The sequence below is a fragment of the Lissotriton vulgaris genome, chromosome 8, assembly GCF_964263255.1.
Source record: "Lissotriton vulgaris chromosome 8, aLisVul1.2, whole genome shotgun sequence".
NCBI classification, from domain to species: Eukaryota; Metazoa; Chordata; class Amphibia; order Caudata; family Salamandridae; genus Lissotriton; species Lissotriton vulgaris.
Genome location: NC_141696.1, coordinates 1497317495 through 1497333074, shown reverse-complemented (window position 1 = coordinate 1497333074; position 15580 = coordinate 1497317495). Strand labels below are relative to the sequence as shown.

The following is a 15580-nucleotide window of genomic DNA, read 5'->3' as shown; positions in this document are numbered from 1 at the left end:
CGAGCAGTAGCGACGCCCCTCCCCCCTCCCCCCGCGCCTTGAGACCCTAACAGGTGAGTAGCGCGCTATACAAATTCTGTTGATTGATTGATTGATTGATAACATTTTAACAATATGCCAACCTTCAAGGAGAATGCCACCAAATATCTTGCAATTTTTTCCCCCATGCGGGTAAAAACATTAGTAACATTTCTCCCCTCCTTTGTGTTAAAAAAAAAAACAAGATTTTACATAAACCTTAAACCTATTATTAACTCCAGCAAGTACAATTACATGAAACAAATGTCTCAGAGGTTTCATTGGGTTGATCATTTCACATTTCTGAATGCCAGGGTGGTATGAATGTTGTACTATAATGTCAGATGAGGCTTACTACCCAGTGGAAGCGACTGCTTCCTGATGGGGGGCGTTGCTATCTAGTTAAATGTTTATTTTATATAGAATTGTGGTAATGTTAGTCATTCCTTTTAAAGTAGCCTGAAACATTTGTATGGCAATCAAATGAGTTTTGGCAAAGCAGTGACCGCACAATATATGTTCAAGTACCCCTGAACATACTTTATGAATGAATGACAATACTACAGCATGTTGCATTGTCAGAAAAGAGGATACAGGTTTCTTCGTAAACTTGAATGGTAGCCATGTCGCCTTCAAGCCGGATAATCTCCCCCACAAGCTCCGCATGACCAACTCGCACCAGTTCATACATAGCTGCACCCCCCATGCTGGAGGCAGTAACCACTGTGGATAGAAAGAAAATTAAAGTTAGGCCTGCTGGACACAGGGAGTCGTGAAACACAATTGTTTTCACCCAGGTGTACTATCTTGCACCACTTTAGCAAGAGATAACCACTCTTTTTAAACTTACACATTTCTGCAGACTACAGTGCTTGAATTTGGCTTATTCTTTTTGTTAATAAAAAATAATATTAATTATCATTAATCTGGTATCATTTTCCAAAGAAAGAAAGGAAAGAAAAGAGGGGACTGGGCTAGACGGTAGTCACATGACCAGTGAAGAAGAGCACAGCACATTTAAGAGGCAGGAGCTGCCCCAGAATGCCCTGTACTGGTGGCTGGTTCAGCTGATTTTGGCTGATCAGTGGGATTCTGTTATCAAAAGAGTTGCTTCCTTGTTGACTTCCATAAAGATTCCCATTACAGGGAACTAGGACTATAGGTAGTAACGTTTTGTGCTATATTCGGTCTAGTGAGTACCAGCCCGAGACTAACAAGAGCTACCATGTCCCTACATACCTTCAAGGGTTCTCCAGGACATTCATCAGTTCCATCTTGGGAGTCTGTTTAAAGACACCATTCCAAAATGTCTGCCACCACGGATCAGAACCCTGTATAAAAGTAAACCTCCAAGCAGTGTGCAGGATATTCAACTTTTTGTGAGCGAGATAATTCCTGGTGCACTCCCAACCCTCCTCCACTATGCAGAGCAGGACTGGCCATGTGATATACACAACGGTGCAAGATCTTTCTGGGGACCAGTGGGGCTCTACAAAGAGGCTGCCGTATTGTGCCCACATCGCCCTGACCCACCCCCAAAACAACAAAGAATCTTGCATCTCAGTGTTCAATTGGCTCTTTTTAGGCCTGGCTTGACAGCAAAAATGTCACCAGACCATATGTGATTAACAGAAAAAGAGCTTTAAGAAGCACTACTGACAAAGGGAATTCGGCTGAGACTAAATAGTGATTTCCTGCAGTACCGATTTTAACTGAGCAGAAGCTGTGTACTTCTGCTGACAAAAGTGCTTGTGTTGCATTCTTTTGCCCTGTGAGAAAATATAGGCTCATCACAGCAGGACTGAGTTGGATACGGTAACACGGCGCAGATCAAGGCAATAGGCTAGATCCAGTTATTAAACAGTCACGACGAAAGCAGTAAGCCTGACCTAATTACTGCGAAGAGCATATGTTAAAGCCAATAGACCTTTTAGGGTAGACTGCTCTAACACTTTTTTAAAGCTTATAGAAGAGTGTCTTACTCCATATGTCACAGATTACAACAGTAGGCTATGGTTTTGTGTTGATAAACAAGTTACTTACCTTTTGTAACACTTTAACTAGTAGATAATATTGAACTACAGAGTCCTCATCTTAGAATGTTTGCCAGGCATCCGACTGAGCCCGGAAAATCCCTAGCAGTACCTCTGTGTACCGGTAGATGGCACTGATCAACTCCGCCTTGGTGTCGCAGTGCTCACATAAGCGCCTCCCTGGTGCGCGGACATCAGTTTCTTCCATGACTATTCCGGCACCAAAAATGCGGAGCCATGTATAATCAGTGTTTGAGCAGTGTCTCCACCAGAAAAAGCGTTATGAACGGCAAGTAACTTGTCCTTCTGATAGACACTTCTAACCATAGATTCCTCATTTAGAACAAATATCCAAGCACTACCTCTATAGGTGAGTCTGAAAACTGGATCAAGCTAGAAAATCCTGGAGGGACAAACTGATAAAATGAGCATGTCAACAGACATCACTGTCCAAGCATTAGTGCTTGAAGTGGGTCGGGACGTCCATGTAGCAGCTTGGCAGATGCACCGTGTGCTATTGCAGTAGTAGCGACCTTGGCCCTGGTGGAATGGGCCCTCAGATGGCTACTTTTTAGCTAATGCTGCCTTTTCCACGCCTTTCACCTAGCCACGCCTCCCACCACCCCTCCCTCCTCCCAAGACCTACTCAATGGAGGCCGCAGCTCGAACCCATTGAGGAGGCCCCAGGCCCTGCTCTTGCCGTGCTGCTGCATCGCTCTTGCTCCGGTCTTCTCCTTGCTTTTTCCTCATTTTCACTGCTTTGTTTTTGCTTTTTAAATTATTTTTTGAGTGCCATTCCTTGCTTTGCCCTCCATTCCATTGCTTTCTCCTTGCTTTTCCCTCATTTTCACTGCTTTCTTTTAACTTATTTTTTAAGTGCCATCTCCTTGCTTTGCACTCCTTTCCATTGCGTTCTCCTTGCTTTATACCCCGTTTGAGTGCCTTCTCCTTACTTTACCCTCATTTTCACTGCTTTCTTCTTGCTTCCTACCCCATTTTTGAAGTGCCTTCTCCTCACTGTCTTTGTTTTCATTGCTTTCGACCTCTTTCCCCCTGTTTTTTGAATGACTTCTCCTTGCTTTATTCTCATTAAAAAAGCAGCTCCTTGAGACCCGAACGGGTGATTTGCCACACTTTATAAATTATTGATTGTTTGAATGCATCACATCTTAATGTAGAGTACAATTCGACAGGACAGGTTGCTGTACCTGCAGGTACAGCTTGTTTTGCAGACGCCCATATGTGCCCTAACCACATTTGCAGCAAGGGAGAAAGGACTGCTGCGGAGACCGGGCAAACATAAAAAGGCAGAGAGATCTGGAAGTGAACCAGCGCACCCGAAAGCACTTGAGCACTGTGTCAGCAAAGAGGCGGAATCCATCAAATGGCATGTCTATAAGGGATGCCTGGACTTCCCCAGAGAACCCGATGGAACAAAACCAGGCCTGGTGATGCAGCACCACCGTGGAAGCAATGGCTTTGCCTAGGCAGTCTATGGAACTCAGCCCACAAATGATGGGTCGCTGCATCCCCACCATCCACTAAGGCTTGGTTGAGGATAGCTCGGCCCTCTTCTGGAAGCTTGGGAAGCAGCTGTGCAACACAGTCCCACATCGTGTGGGAATATCAGTCCAAGAGGCATGCAGCATTTACTGACCAAACGTCCAGCATCTTTAACACCCTGTCCGGTGGAGTGGAAAGGAAACTATTTGGGTTGACCTTTGATTTGGAGGCCTGTACAACCAGGACTTCTTAGGAGAGGTGGTGGGAGAGGAAGGCTTGGTCTCCTGGGGCAGGTCAATGGCGTCAGGCAATTACGCAATGCACGAGCCCCTGTACAAGGTTTGGCCCAAGATCCTAATGGTTTCATTGACAGAAAATGCAAATGCTACTTACCAGTATGCATCTGTTCTTGGCATGTAGGGCTGCTGACATTCATATCTGTGCATAGATCGCCGCCTAGTGTTGGGTCCGGATGATTGCACATTGTTGTCCTGGAAGAGTCTTCGAAGTATCACGAGATAGGTGGCTCCTCCCCTGGACTACAGTGCGCATGGGCATCGCCTCCATCCCCAGATTGTTTTTAGCCATTGGCCGAGATGGAGTGAACTATGTGAGTGATGACCATGCTATGAGCATATATATGAATACTGCAGCTGCTACAGGCGCCGGGGAGGAGGGCGGGCGATATGAATGTCAGCAGCCCTACATGCCAAGAACAGATGCATACTGGTAAGTAGCATTTGCAGTTCGAGGCATGTGGGCTGCTGAATTCATATCTGTGCATAGAATACATAGCAGTGCTCCCCTCATTGGCGGCCGCCCGTGCCAGCTGCAGCAGTTTGAAAAAGTGTTTTGAGAACAGCCTGACCAACAGCTGCCTGCTGTTTAGAGTGTACGTCTACACAGTAATGTTTAGTAAAAGTATGTGTGGTAGACCATGTGGCTGCTCTACAAATATCCTCCAAGGGAATGTTCCCAAGGAAGGCCATAGAGGCCCCCAACTTTCTGGTGGAGTGGGCTCTTGGTGGAATTGGGAGAGTGCGTTTAGCTTTAGCGTGACAGATCTGAATGCATTTCACGATCCACCTAGCAATACCAGCTTTGGAAATAGCGTTTCCCTTGTGGTGTGAGGCAAATGCAACGAAAAGTTGCTTGGTCTTTCGAAAATCTTTTGTCCTGTCAACGTAGTACATCAAGGCTCTTTTTACGTCAAGGGTGTGGAGCATCTGCTCCGCCAGCGACTCAGGATTTTGAAAAAACACTGGCAACTCAATTGTCTGGTTTAAGTGGAATTGAGATACAACTTTGGGTAAAAATTTAGGGTTAGTGCGGAGCAATACTCTGTTGGCATGTACTTGGAAAAAAGGTTCTTGGATGGTGAGTGCCTGTAACTCACTAACCCTCCGTAGCGATGTAATTGCTACTAAGAAAGCCACCTTCCAAGTTAGAAACTGAAGCTCACAAGAGTGCAGTGGCTCAAAAGGAGGACCCATCAGCCTTGTAAGAACCACATTGAGGTTCCATTCTGGAGCTGGTGGTGTCCGTGGTGGAATGACCCTCTTGAGTCCTTCCAGAAAAGCCTTGATAGCAGGAACCTTGAAAAGTGATAGGTGTTGCCTATTCTGGAGGTATGCGGCCATTGCAGACAGGTGAATGCGGATGGAAGAATACGCCAAATTGCATTGGTATAGATGGAACAGGTAACAAATGATGTTTTGAATGGAAGCATCCAGCGGGTCAATGTTGTGGTTTACACAATAAATGACAAACCGCTTCCATTTAGCCGCATAACATGCTCTAGTAGTGGGCTTCCTTGCCTCCCGAATGATGTCCATGCAATCGGGGGGAAGATTGAGGTAGCAAAACTCTAGGACTTCAGGAGCCAGATCGCCAGGTTGAGCTGTTGCGGATCTGGGTGCTGAATGTCGCCATGGCTCTGCGTCAGAAGGCTGGGAGTGAGATGAAGCCTTTGATGCGGTACCACGGAAAGTTCCAGAAACGTGGTGTACCATGGCTGGCGAGCCCACGTTGGAGCAACCAGGATGAGAGTCATCGAGTGTTGCCTGAGCTTGCGTGCCACCAGCGGAATCAGAGGTGCTGGGGGAAAAGCGTACGCAAATCTGCCTGACCAGTTCATCCACATCGCATTGCCCTGCGATTGCGGGTGTGGGAACCTGGCGGCGAAGCTTTGGCATTTTGCGTTCTCCCTTGTGGCGAACAGGTCTATCTCTGGATGACCCCACCTTTGGAAGTACGGTTGGAGTACTGATGGATGTATCTCCCACTCGTGCATTTGATGGCTGTGCCTGCTGAGCAGGTCCGCCATCTGATTGTCCTTGCCTGGGAGATGCTCCGCCATGAGGAAGATGTTCCTCTGAATGGCCCACTTCCACATGCTCTGAGCCAGATGAGACAGCTGCGGAGAGTGTGTTCCTCCCTGTTTCTGAATGTAGTACATGGCCGTCATGTTGTCCGTCCGGATCAACACGACCTTGTTGCACAGATGTACTTTGAACGCCTTTAAGGCCATGAAGATTGCCATCAGTTCCAACACATTGATGTGCATCTTCTTCTGCTGTAGTGTCCATAGTCCCTGCACTGTGTAGTGGAGTACATGCGCTCCCCAACCCTGGAGAGAGGCGTCCGTTGTCAGGATAATCTGTGGCACTGGCTCTTGAAACGGTCGGCCCTTGCAAAAGTTTTGTGGATTCCACCAATGCAGAGAGTTGTACGCCCGACCGCTCACCAACACTAGGTCTGTTAGTTGCCCATGAGCCTGAGTCCACTGACGTGCTAGGCACTCCTGGAGCGGACGCATATGTAACCTCGCGTGCGGGACGATGGAGATGCAGGAGGCCATCATGCCTATCAACTGCATGAACACCTTCGCTGGAAGCGAGTGCTGAGGTCTGAATCGTTGGATCAGCGTCTGGATACTGGCGATTCTCACTGAGTTTGGCTGCGCAGTGGCTGCCAGTGTGTCTATTGTCGCGCCCAGATACTGCCGTATATGGGCGGGTTGGAGATGGGATTTCGGGTAATTCAGTGAGAATCCCAGATCGTGCAGGAGATGAATGGTGCGGAACACGTGGTCTGCGCACTGCTGTTCCGACTGTGCCTGAATGAGCCAGTCGTCCAGATAGGGATAGACGTGGACGTTCTGGCGTCGTAGATGCGCCGCCACAGTCGCCAGGCACTTTGTAAAAACTCTTGGCGCTGTGGTGACCCCGAAAGGCAGAACCCTGAACTGATAGTGCTGGTCTTGAATCGTGAATCTGAGGTACTTCCTGTGTGAAGGATGCAGGGGAATGTGAAAGTATGCATCCTTGAGATCTAGCGTAGCCAGGAAGTCCCCTTGCTGAAGCAGAGGGAGAACCTGCTGCAACGTGAGCATATGGAAATGCTCCGACAGAATGTACCGGTTGAGGGGCCTGAGGTCCAGGATGGGCCTGAGGGATCCGTCCTTTTTGGGGATTAGAAAGTACAGAGAGTAAACTCCTGTCCCCCTTTCTTGCAGTGGCACGAGCTCTATTGCTCCTTTTTGCAGCATGACTTTGACCTCCTGCTGCAACAAGTGCAAGTGCTCGCCGGACATAGGACAGCTTCTTGGAGGTATGTTTGGTGGTGTGGAAGTAAGTTCCAGACAGTAACCGTACTGAATAAGAGATTTGACCCACCTGTCCGTGGTGATGGATTTCCACGCGGGCAGGAACTGCTGGAGTCTCCCCCCGACCGGTGTTGTGTGGTCGGGGGGCAGTGACAAGGCGTCACTGTTTGTTGGTGGTGGAGGACCTGGAGCTGTTGTTTCCACGTCCTCTGCCTTTGACGTTGTTGCCCCTGTAACCACCTCTACCTTTGTTGGTGTATGAGGTCTGGGTGTTGCTTTTATAATACTGCGTGGATTGTGATGCCTGACCCCTTGAGGTGCCTCTGTTATTGGAGCGGCGAAAAGAACCACCCCTAAACTGCTGGGACTGGAGGGCTCCCATAGACTTAGCAGTGTCCGTGTCTTTTTTCATTTTTTCAAGGGTTGCATCCACTTCAGGGCCAAACAGGTGGTCTGGATTAACTGTTTGATTTAAGATGGTTGTCTGTATGTCTGGTTTGAAGCCTGATATTCTAAGCCATGCATGCCTACGCAGTAACACGCTAGTGTTTATAGCCCTGGAGGCGGTATCAGCCACGTCCAATGCACACTTAATGGAAGCATTGGTGATGAGCTTCCCTTCCTGAATCAACATTTCAGCTGCCTCTTTGTACTGATCAGGTAAGTGTTGCAGAAGTGTTTCTAGGGTGTCATAGTGCGCCCTATCGTAGCGTGCAAGTAGGGCCTGCGTGTTTGAAATGCGCCAAATATTAGCTGCCTGCGCAGCAATACGTTTGCCTGAGGCTTCAAAGATCTTCGATTCTTTGTCTGGGGGAGGAGCATCACCCGTGGTCTGCGAGTTCGCCCGCTTGCGTTGGATACCACCAACGAATCCAGTGGCAAGTGTCCCTTGATGTACGTTGGATCAGGTGGCGCTGCCTTGTATTTCTTGTCAATACGAGGATTGATGACTCGCGCCCGAGTGGGCTCCTTGAAAACCTCTGGCGCGTGCTTCAGCACTCCCTTGAGCAGTGCTTCAGCACTCCCTTGAGCATAGGCAATGTTTTGACCGACTTTTCAGCCACTGAGAAAGTGTCAAACAGAAAATCGACATCCACAGGGTCCGCATGGAGTTCGACATCATGATTTGCCGCAGCCCTCTCAATTAGAGCGTTGAAGGCTGCAGAGTCCTCTGTTGGAGAAGTTTTTGCTGCAAAAAGCTGCGGTTCGTGACCTGACTGAGGGTCCACAGGGTCGCCTCCAGCAGACCAAGGTTCATTGACCTCCTCCGAATCCGAGTACGCTGGATAATTGTACTCGTCCTCCTCATCTCCGTCACCTTCCCCAGTGTTAGGAGTCGGTGAGAGTTCTAGATTTTGTGGAGATGCAGGCTCCATAGGGGCAGAAGTACCCGCAGAGTCCAACTTCCTTTTGAGTGGAATACGAAAATGTTCCAACACCGGCTCCGTGGTGATTTTCCTCTTAAGGAGAGAGAGTTTGCCTGTGTCGGCGTCGATGACAACCTCTCGACGCTCCTCGTCTGCGAGTGGCTGTAGCCGAGGCTTTGATACCACCAATGACGCTTTGGGCGTCGACGCCAGCTTCAAGGGCACCCCGGCCCCATGCCTTGGAGCGAAAGCCTTCGGTGTGGTCTTCGGCGGCAGCGTGAAGTGGATCGGCGCCTGCGCCTTTGCCGGCTTCTGTGCAGGCTTCGGCACCACATTCTTCGGTTCGGGGCCCACTGCGTCCTTTCGAATACGTTGAAGGGACTCCGTGACCTTCTTTGTTAAGGACGGGGAGGGCTGGACCGGCTCGAGCGAGTCCCCCGAGTCGGTTCGGCGATCAAAGGCACGGTCTTCGGAGCCGACACATCACCACCCTTGCCCTTGACGACCGGAATCGGCGCAGCCAGAGCTTTGGGGTCGTCTTGACGCTTCTTCGAGGGTCTTTTCGGGTCGTCGACCTCGACCATCTTCGGCGCCGACGCGGCCGCGTCGGTCGTCTTCGCCTTCGGCGCCGGGGTCTTAGGGTCGGCCATCTTGGCGTGGCTCTTGATGTCGGCGGCCATCTTAGGCTTTTTAGGCGCTGAGGCCTCTGGAGCCTTTTGTCCCACCAGTGCGACTTTCACTTTCAGTTTCGATACCGTTGGTGTGGACTCCGATGGTTTCACTTTCGGTTTCTTCACCGGGAGTGGCGCATTACCAATGTCCGTGGCCGGGCCCGTAGGCGGGGCCGTGGGACGAGTATTGAGGTCTTGGGTAAGGCCCGAAGGCGATCCCTCGACCTGGGCCGTATCATGGGGATTGACCCCGGAGTCAGTCTGAGGGTGCTCCTCCTCTGAGCTATCCCCCACGGTGGCAATGGCCCCGTCGTCGTCCCCTACCTCTCCGACGACTTCATCAAACTCCTCGTCCCCCGCGTCGTAGTTTTCATCCTCTGACGCTGGGCTGGAGTCCGAAACTTGAAAGAAGGTGTCGTCACCAACGTCTTCCTCAAAGATGTTGTCTGGCGGGGGCGCCGATAACTGGGCCTGGAGTCTAGCGGCCCGACGAAGCTTGAGAGTCTTTTTACACCGGAACTTGGAGCAGGCCATACACCTGGCCTCATCATGGTCCGGCGACAAACATTTGTTGCACACTGGGTGCACGTCGAGGTGTGAATACTTTGAGGTGCACACCGGGCACCTTTTAAACGGAGTTCGTTCCATGTTAAGTAGTCTGGAGCGTCGTGTAGGCCCGTCCGCGCCGACAGCACGCGGAGGGGCAGCAAGAGTTCGGAGCTGATGAAGAAACAAACCCGAACGATGGACAATACCGACGCAAGTCCTAAAGACCTTTTGGTCTCAAGTTAGGAAAGTTAAACAACTATCAATTCCGACAGAGGGAACCGAAACACATCCGAACCCAATGGCGGAAAAAAACAATCTGGGGATGGAGGCGATGCCCATGCACACTGTAGTCCAGGGGAGGAGCCACCTATCTCGTGATACTTCGAAGACTCTTCCAGGACAACAATGTGCAATCATCCGGACCCAACACTAGGCGGCGATCTATGCACAGATATGAATTCAGCAGCCCACATGCCTCGAACCAGAGGTTAAGCTAAAATGGCCCCATGGAAAGCACATCCGGCAAGATGTTGGCCTTAACCTCGACTGCAGGCAGCTGAAGGTCGAGGACCTCTGTCACCTTGTGTATCACGGTGGTGAAGGACGCCCCTCCCTCTGACACAAGGCCTGGAAGGGAAAACATGCCAAAGTGGTGAGGTGTCCAGACCACTGGCGTCACCCATTACCTCATACCAGTTTTCTGTTGGCTCGAGGTCCTCCTCTAGGGGACCAAGGTCCCCCTGCTCATCTACCCGTCAGTGATGTAAAGTTGATCGAGGGGCGGTTAGTCCAGGGGCATGTAGAGCCTGGCCGATGCAAGCATCGACTTCTCATGGGTCATCGGTTCAGAGTCGGGAATAACAATGGGTTCATTGAGGGAGGAGCCAAGATGGCGACCGGAGCGGACCTGTAGGCTCCCGGCTCCGCCAGTCCGTTTCTGCCGTGCCTACATCCTGCTCATAATCCTGACGATTTCGACGGCAGCGTGTGTGCGAGACGACGCTGATCACGACGGTGGTCTCCCGAGCCCCGGACCTGCCCGGTAGCCGGAGAAATCTGCCCCCTGACTCCCGGCCCTGGACCTCGCTTCAGTGGGCTCCTCCTTCCGTGCCTCCTGACCCTGATGCCGGCCGGAATGCTCCGCTGGCGCATATGGTAGTGTGCCGGCACTGGCCCTGCGAGGCGCGACTTGAGCCTAGTCACCAGGGATGATGCGACGCGGGCGGAGAGGAGACAGTGTTCACGGAGCTGCGGACCTCCACTGTAGCGGAGCCTTTGTTTGTGGCGCCTGGAACGAGGAGGGGACGGACATCTTGAATTGCACTTTGTTTGCGGACCACATGCCTCGCTACCCGAGATTGCCGAGTGGAGTGTAACTGACCCGCATTGCTTTGGGGCACGGAGCGTCCTCCTCGGTCAGTGGAAACGAAGGGGTGCGCTGGCGCTATCCTGCAACTGGTGCCCGGGGTGGACCCTGATCGAGTTGGCTGGGGGTGCCGCCATGTTTTGTGGGGACCTAAGCCCCTCCACGCCGGAGTCCAGTGCCGCCCTGAGGATAGGAGCACCAATGCCTCTGGAGATCCCTCGGGGGCACGAGACCAGAGGTCCACAGCCTGTGATTTCTCTTGGCGCAGTTCTCTCAGCCCTGCGTGACCTCCGCTTGGAAGTGCGACATTGCAACTGGGAACTGGGCGACAAGCTGGACCGAATGACATCAACGTTGGGCTGGGGCACCGATGGCCCTGAACTGCGCGGCGACCGCCTGCCATTGCCTGCAACGAGTGAGGCGCCGATGATCTCTCCGGTAAGCTGTACGTCTGAGCTCCCTGACTATCTTATGGGCGCCCAGGATCACCAGCCTGACGGCCACCCTCGGAATACTTTGTTTCTCCTCCAGGAGAGGTGCGCAACATTGTGGCCAGACTCTCTACTGTGGATGCCCCGAGACCCGTTTGCATCGTCCTGGTTGCCTTCTCTTCTTGCGCTGCGCTTTTTGCCTATCCTGACTACAACGCTGTGTACGCCTGGTGTGCTTAAGGAACATTCTGCTGCAATTGACGGACTTCCTGCTGACTCATCGTGGCCATTTTGTGCCTCCGCTTTGCTGTCCTCTGCCCTCTCGCCATTTTGCTCTTTTGTTATGTGGTGGGCGGACCTCTCTTGGGCAGCGCGACTGTGGGACTATCCGCGTTCAGGACAGGGCTAGGTTGTTTTTCCTGATATTGGCTGCTGGGCGGGTGGGTAGGGAATTGTGACTGTATTCTGTGTCCAGTCTGCGTGTTCGCTGTTGAATAAGGCTTCGCTCCTATATTGCTTTAATTCTTGCCGTTTATCCTGACTTTGGGGGCGCGAATGTCGTAAGACTGGCGGGGACCGGGTTGCCTGGAATTGAGCCTCCTCCCTCCCTTCTTTCTTGCCTTTGAGAGTTGAAGATTAGGGTGTCCTTCTCTCCCTCTCTATACCATATGGCACGTTTTGTCTCCTTTGTTCTTTTTCTCTTTTCCTTTCTTTCTCTTCCTTATTCTCGCTGTATTCAAAGGATTATACCTTGTTCTTTTTCGCTTCCCCTACTGCTTTCTCTCCTTCTTCTCTTCTTTTCTCTATACTCGCTATATTTCGGGTTTATGGGGCGACAGACACTCTGCTAGGGGGGGGGGCAGGCCATAGCCTCTGCATGTGTGTAGGGTGGGGGTTACTTTTAGTTCGGAGTTTTATTTCTATGGTGCCTTTCTCTGTTCTATTATGATTTTTCTCCTTTCTTTTGGGCCCGTGCTAGGTGCACTGGGGGATGGGTGGTGGTGTATATGCAGATGGGTTGTTTAGGCAGCTTTCTGGTGATTGTCTATTTTGTGGCCATCCTCTGGTCGGGACTTGCATGTTGTGAAGCGCTTCGCCAGACACTGATGTTTCTTGTCAAGTCCCACCTACATGGACCTTGCTTCTTTCTCTTCGTAGTCACTGTACGGAACACTTTGACCTGTTCTTACTATTTGCGCAAAAAAAATCTTAAATTTAACCTACATTGCTCCTGTGCCTGGGAAGTATGGCGCCTTACATATTGTCAATTCATCGTAACTGTTGCTATGCCGCCTTTCCCTGGCGCCGTATTGCGTGCACTAGTGCTACATGATGTGTCGTGGCCGGCCGGATGGTTGTAGGCCCGTATGTGTACTGTTTATTGAGCACAATAAAGGTTTTCAAAAATTAAAAAAAAAAAAAAACAATGGGTTCATTGTCAAGCGACGTCGGCAGTACTGGGCACAGCTCCAGAACGAAAGAGCCGGGCTGGAAGAAGTCACTGTGACGGCATCAGTCTACATCTGGGGGTGGATACAGAGGACCCGAATGGTGTCAGGGGCAAACCCGCTGGTGGTACCCCAGCAGGGTCACCTCTCTGCTCCAAGAGGTCTGAAAGAGCGCCAGAGGGAGACAGTGGCCCAAAGATAGCAATCACGGCATTGCAAAATTCTTTGAGTTGGGTGAGCGTCGCTCGGCAGAACTCTGGGAAGCGTAGAGCGGACCCAGATGTCCACGTTGCGTTTTGGGCCGTTTCCTGTTGCGGGCACTAGGCCTACCCACACAAGTGAGGTACCATTTTTATCAGGAGACTTAGGGGAACACATAATTGTAGAGCAACTGTTATTACCTATTGACCGTCTATGTATTTCTGCCTTTTAAATGTAAGACAATGTGTGAAAAAGAAGTCACTTTGAAAAATGCCCTTTAATTCACGTTAGTATGGGTACCCACAATTACGGAGATGTGCAAATAGCTACTGTTTCTAAACTCTATATTTTGTTCCCATTTCATAAATACATAGGTGTCTTTCATACCGATTTTTCCCAAATTAATTGCTATATACCCGGTACACAATTAGAAACCATTGCAAGATGCTGCTCAGTTATTGGCTCTGGGTTCCTAGGGTTCTTGGTGAACCTACAAGTCCTACATATCACCACAACCCTCCAGGGGAATCAACAAACCCTGGGTACCTTTAAAATCCCCATGATGTTGGAAGAAAAGGACGTAAATTTGGCGTGGATACCTTATGTGGTCAAAAAGTTACAGGGATCTCAGCGCAAACTACCCCAAATAGACCAAAAAAAGGCTTAGCAGAGGCGGGGAAAAGGCCTAGCAGCTAAGGGGTTAAAGTGTACGCACAGGTATTGCATTACATGTAGTCTCACAGATTACTGCAGTATTGGTTACACCGTCTGACAAACATTTGGAGTTGAAGATTTGCAAAGTGGTAATACTTGTTAGGCCATTTTCAAGGGTTGCATACTGTTTTACCAACTGTCATGTTGTGTTTATTTATAATTTTATGACTGTAACGCTTATGGTTGCCAGCTTATGTGCAATACAAGAGGTGACAGATGTTTATGGTGACAAGACAATTATGAACGCTAGAGGCTTAACTGTTTCATTGCTAAAGCTTATGGCAGATGCCATCAGTATGATCTGTTTATTATGAAACGTTGCGCCAAAGATAGTAAGTCTGACTGGATTATTGTGATATGCATTTATTAAAGTCAGCAGGCCTTTTAGGGTGATTGCTAGTACACTTTGATTTCCCATTTTAACTCCGATAGGACATTTTGCTCACATCTGCAACCCCAATGTCTTAATGGATTTACAACAAACGTGGCAAGATAAAAGAACTTTACTCCGCACCTTGCTTTTTAATTTTGGTGTAAATCTGATCAGTAGATTTAGATATAAATGTTTTTAAAAGTTCCAGAGAAAGCTTGTAAGGGCTAAACTAATTCAGTCAATCACACTTTGATTTTAGATTTTTTTATACAAAATACGAGTGACTGGAATAGGGCAGAATCCCACTCCCATCTCGAAATGTGCAAACTGACTCAGACTCTAGAATTTCGCACATGGGGATAAAATTCAACTGCCTTAGTGGGGCAATCCCCAAATGTGACCGGCCTCAGGGAAGTGGCCAGGAGCATCCTAATACATGGAAAATATAAAACCATTCCAATAAAAAAGCCCCAAAAACAAAGCGCAGACTCAAGTGGGGTTATTTTAGGAGTTGGAATTGACTGCTATTTTGTGATAGACTCACATGTTTAAGGGTGTATTAAAAAAAGCACAAGCAAAGCCAAACACTAGGAGCAATTTGCTTCGCTTGGATGGCAGAAAGTAGAACGTTGGCCGACCCTGAAAGACGGAAGTTTGAAATTAACTACACAATTGAAAAGAAAACCTAACCACCGAAAGAAAAAACAGTCAAAAATATCAGAGTTATGATTCTAGCGTAAAACCGTGAGTTGGGTGGTTGCAGAACGATAAATGCTGAATTTCATAGGGCTTTAGGCGTTTGAGCCAGAACCATAACTCACTTTTTAACTGAGAGAGATAAAAAAAAAGTACAGGATCTCTCAAGGCATCCTCTTTATCTACTGGCTGGAGCATCTTTCTCATTGGTCTCTGCCCAGCACAGTGAACAGTGTGGGCAGTGGGGTCTACCCACGTCAGCTACTGGTTCCATAGTGTGAGCGACAGAATTACGATGAGGCATAATGTCATCACCCAAACAGAAAGTCATCCCTTCAGTGGAAGGGACTTGTTAACCATTGAGTGCGTTTTCTAACAGTTTTTTTATTTTGTAAGGGTCTGGCAACTTTGCAGACACTACTACTGGGCCCTCGCCACTGCTTGAGCACTGCGTGCGGCTGCAACAGTTCCATGATGGTCGCCCTCAATCAATCAATCAGGATTTATAAAGCGCTGCAAATCACATGTGAGGGTCTCAAGGCGCTTGAGTTGCTAGCTGCTTCATGGAGAAAGCAGTGAAAAACAAAGCAAAAGAATGAAACA

At 49.5% G+C, this 15580-nt stretch overlaps 1 protein-coding gene across 3 annotated transcripts in view; it reads right to left on the bottom strand.

Annotated features, from left to right (window-relative positions):
- Positions 1-15580, bottom strand: part of ATP6V1A (ATPase H+ transporting V1 subunit A) — a 328148-nt gene that overhangs the window by 136639 nt on the left and 175929 nt on the right. For all 3 annotated transcript variants that reach the window (XM_086935581.1, XM_086935582.1, XM_086935583.1), the window contains exon 4: positions 613-741. In XM_086935581.1, coding sequence (XP_086791707.1) covers positions 613-741 — 129 coding nt within the window. The remainder of the gene's footprint in view (positions 1-612; positions 742-15580) is intronic.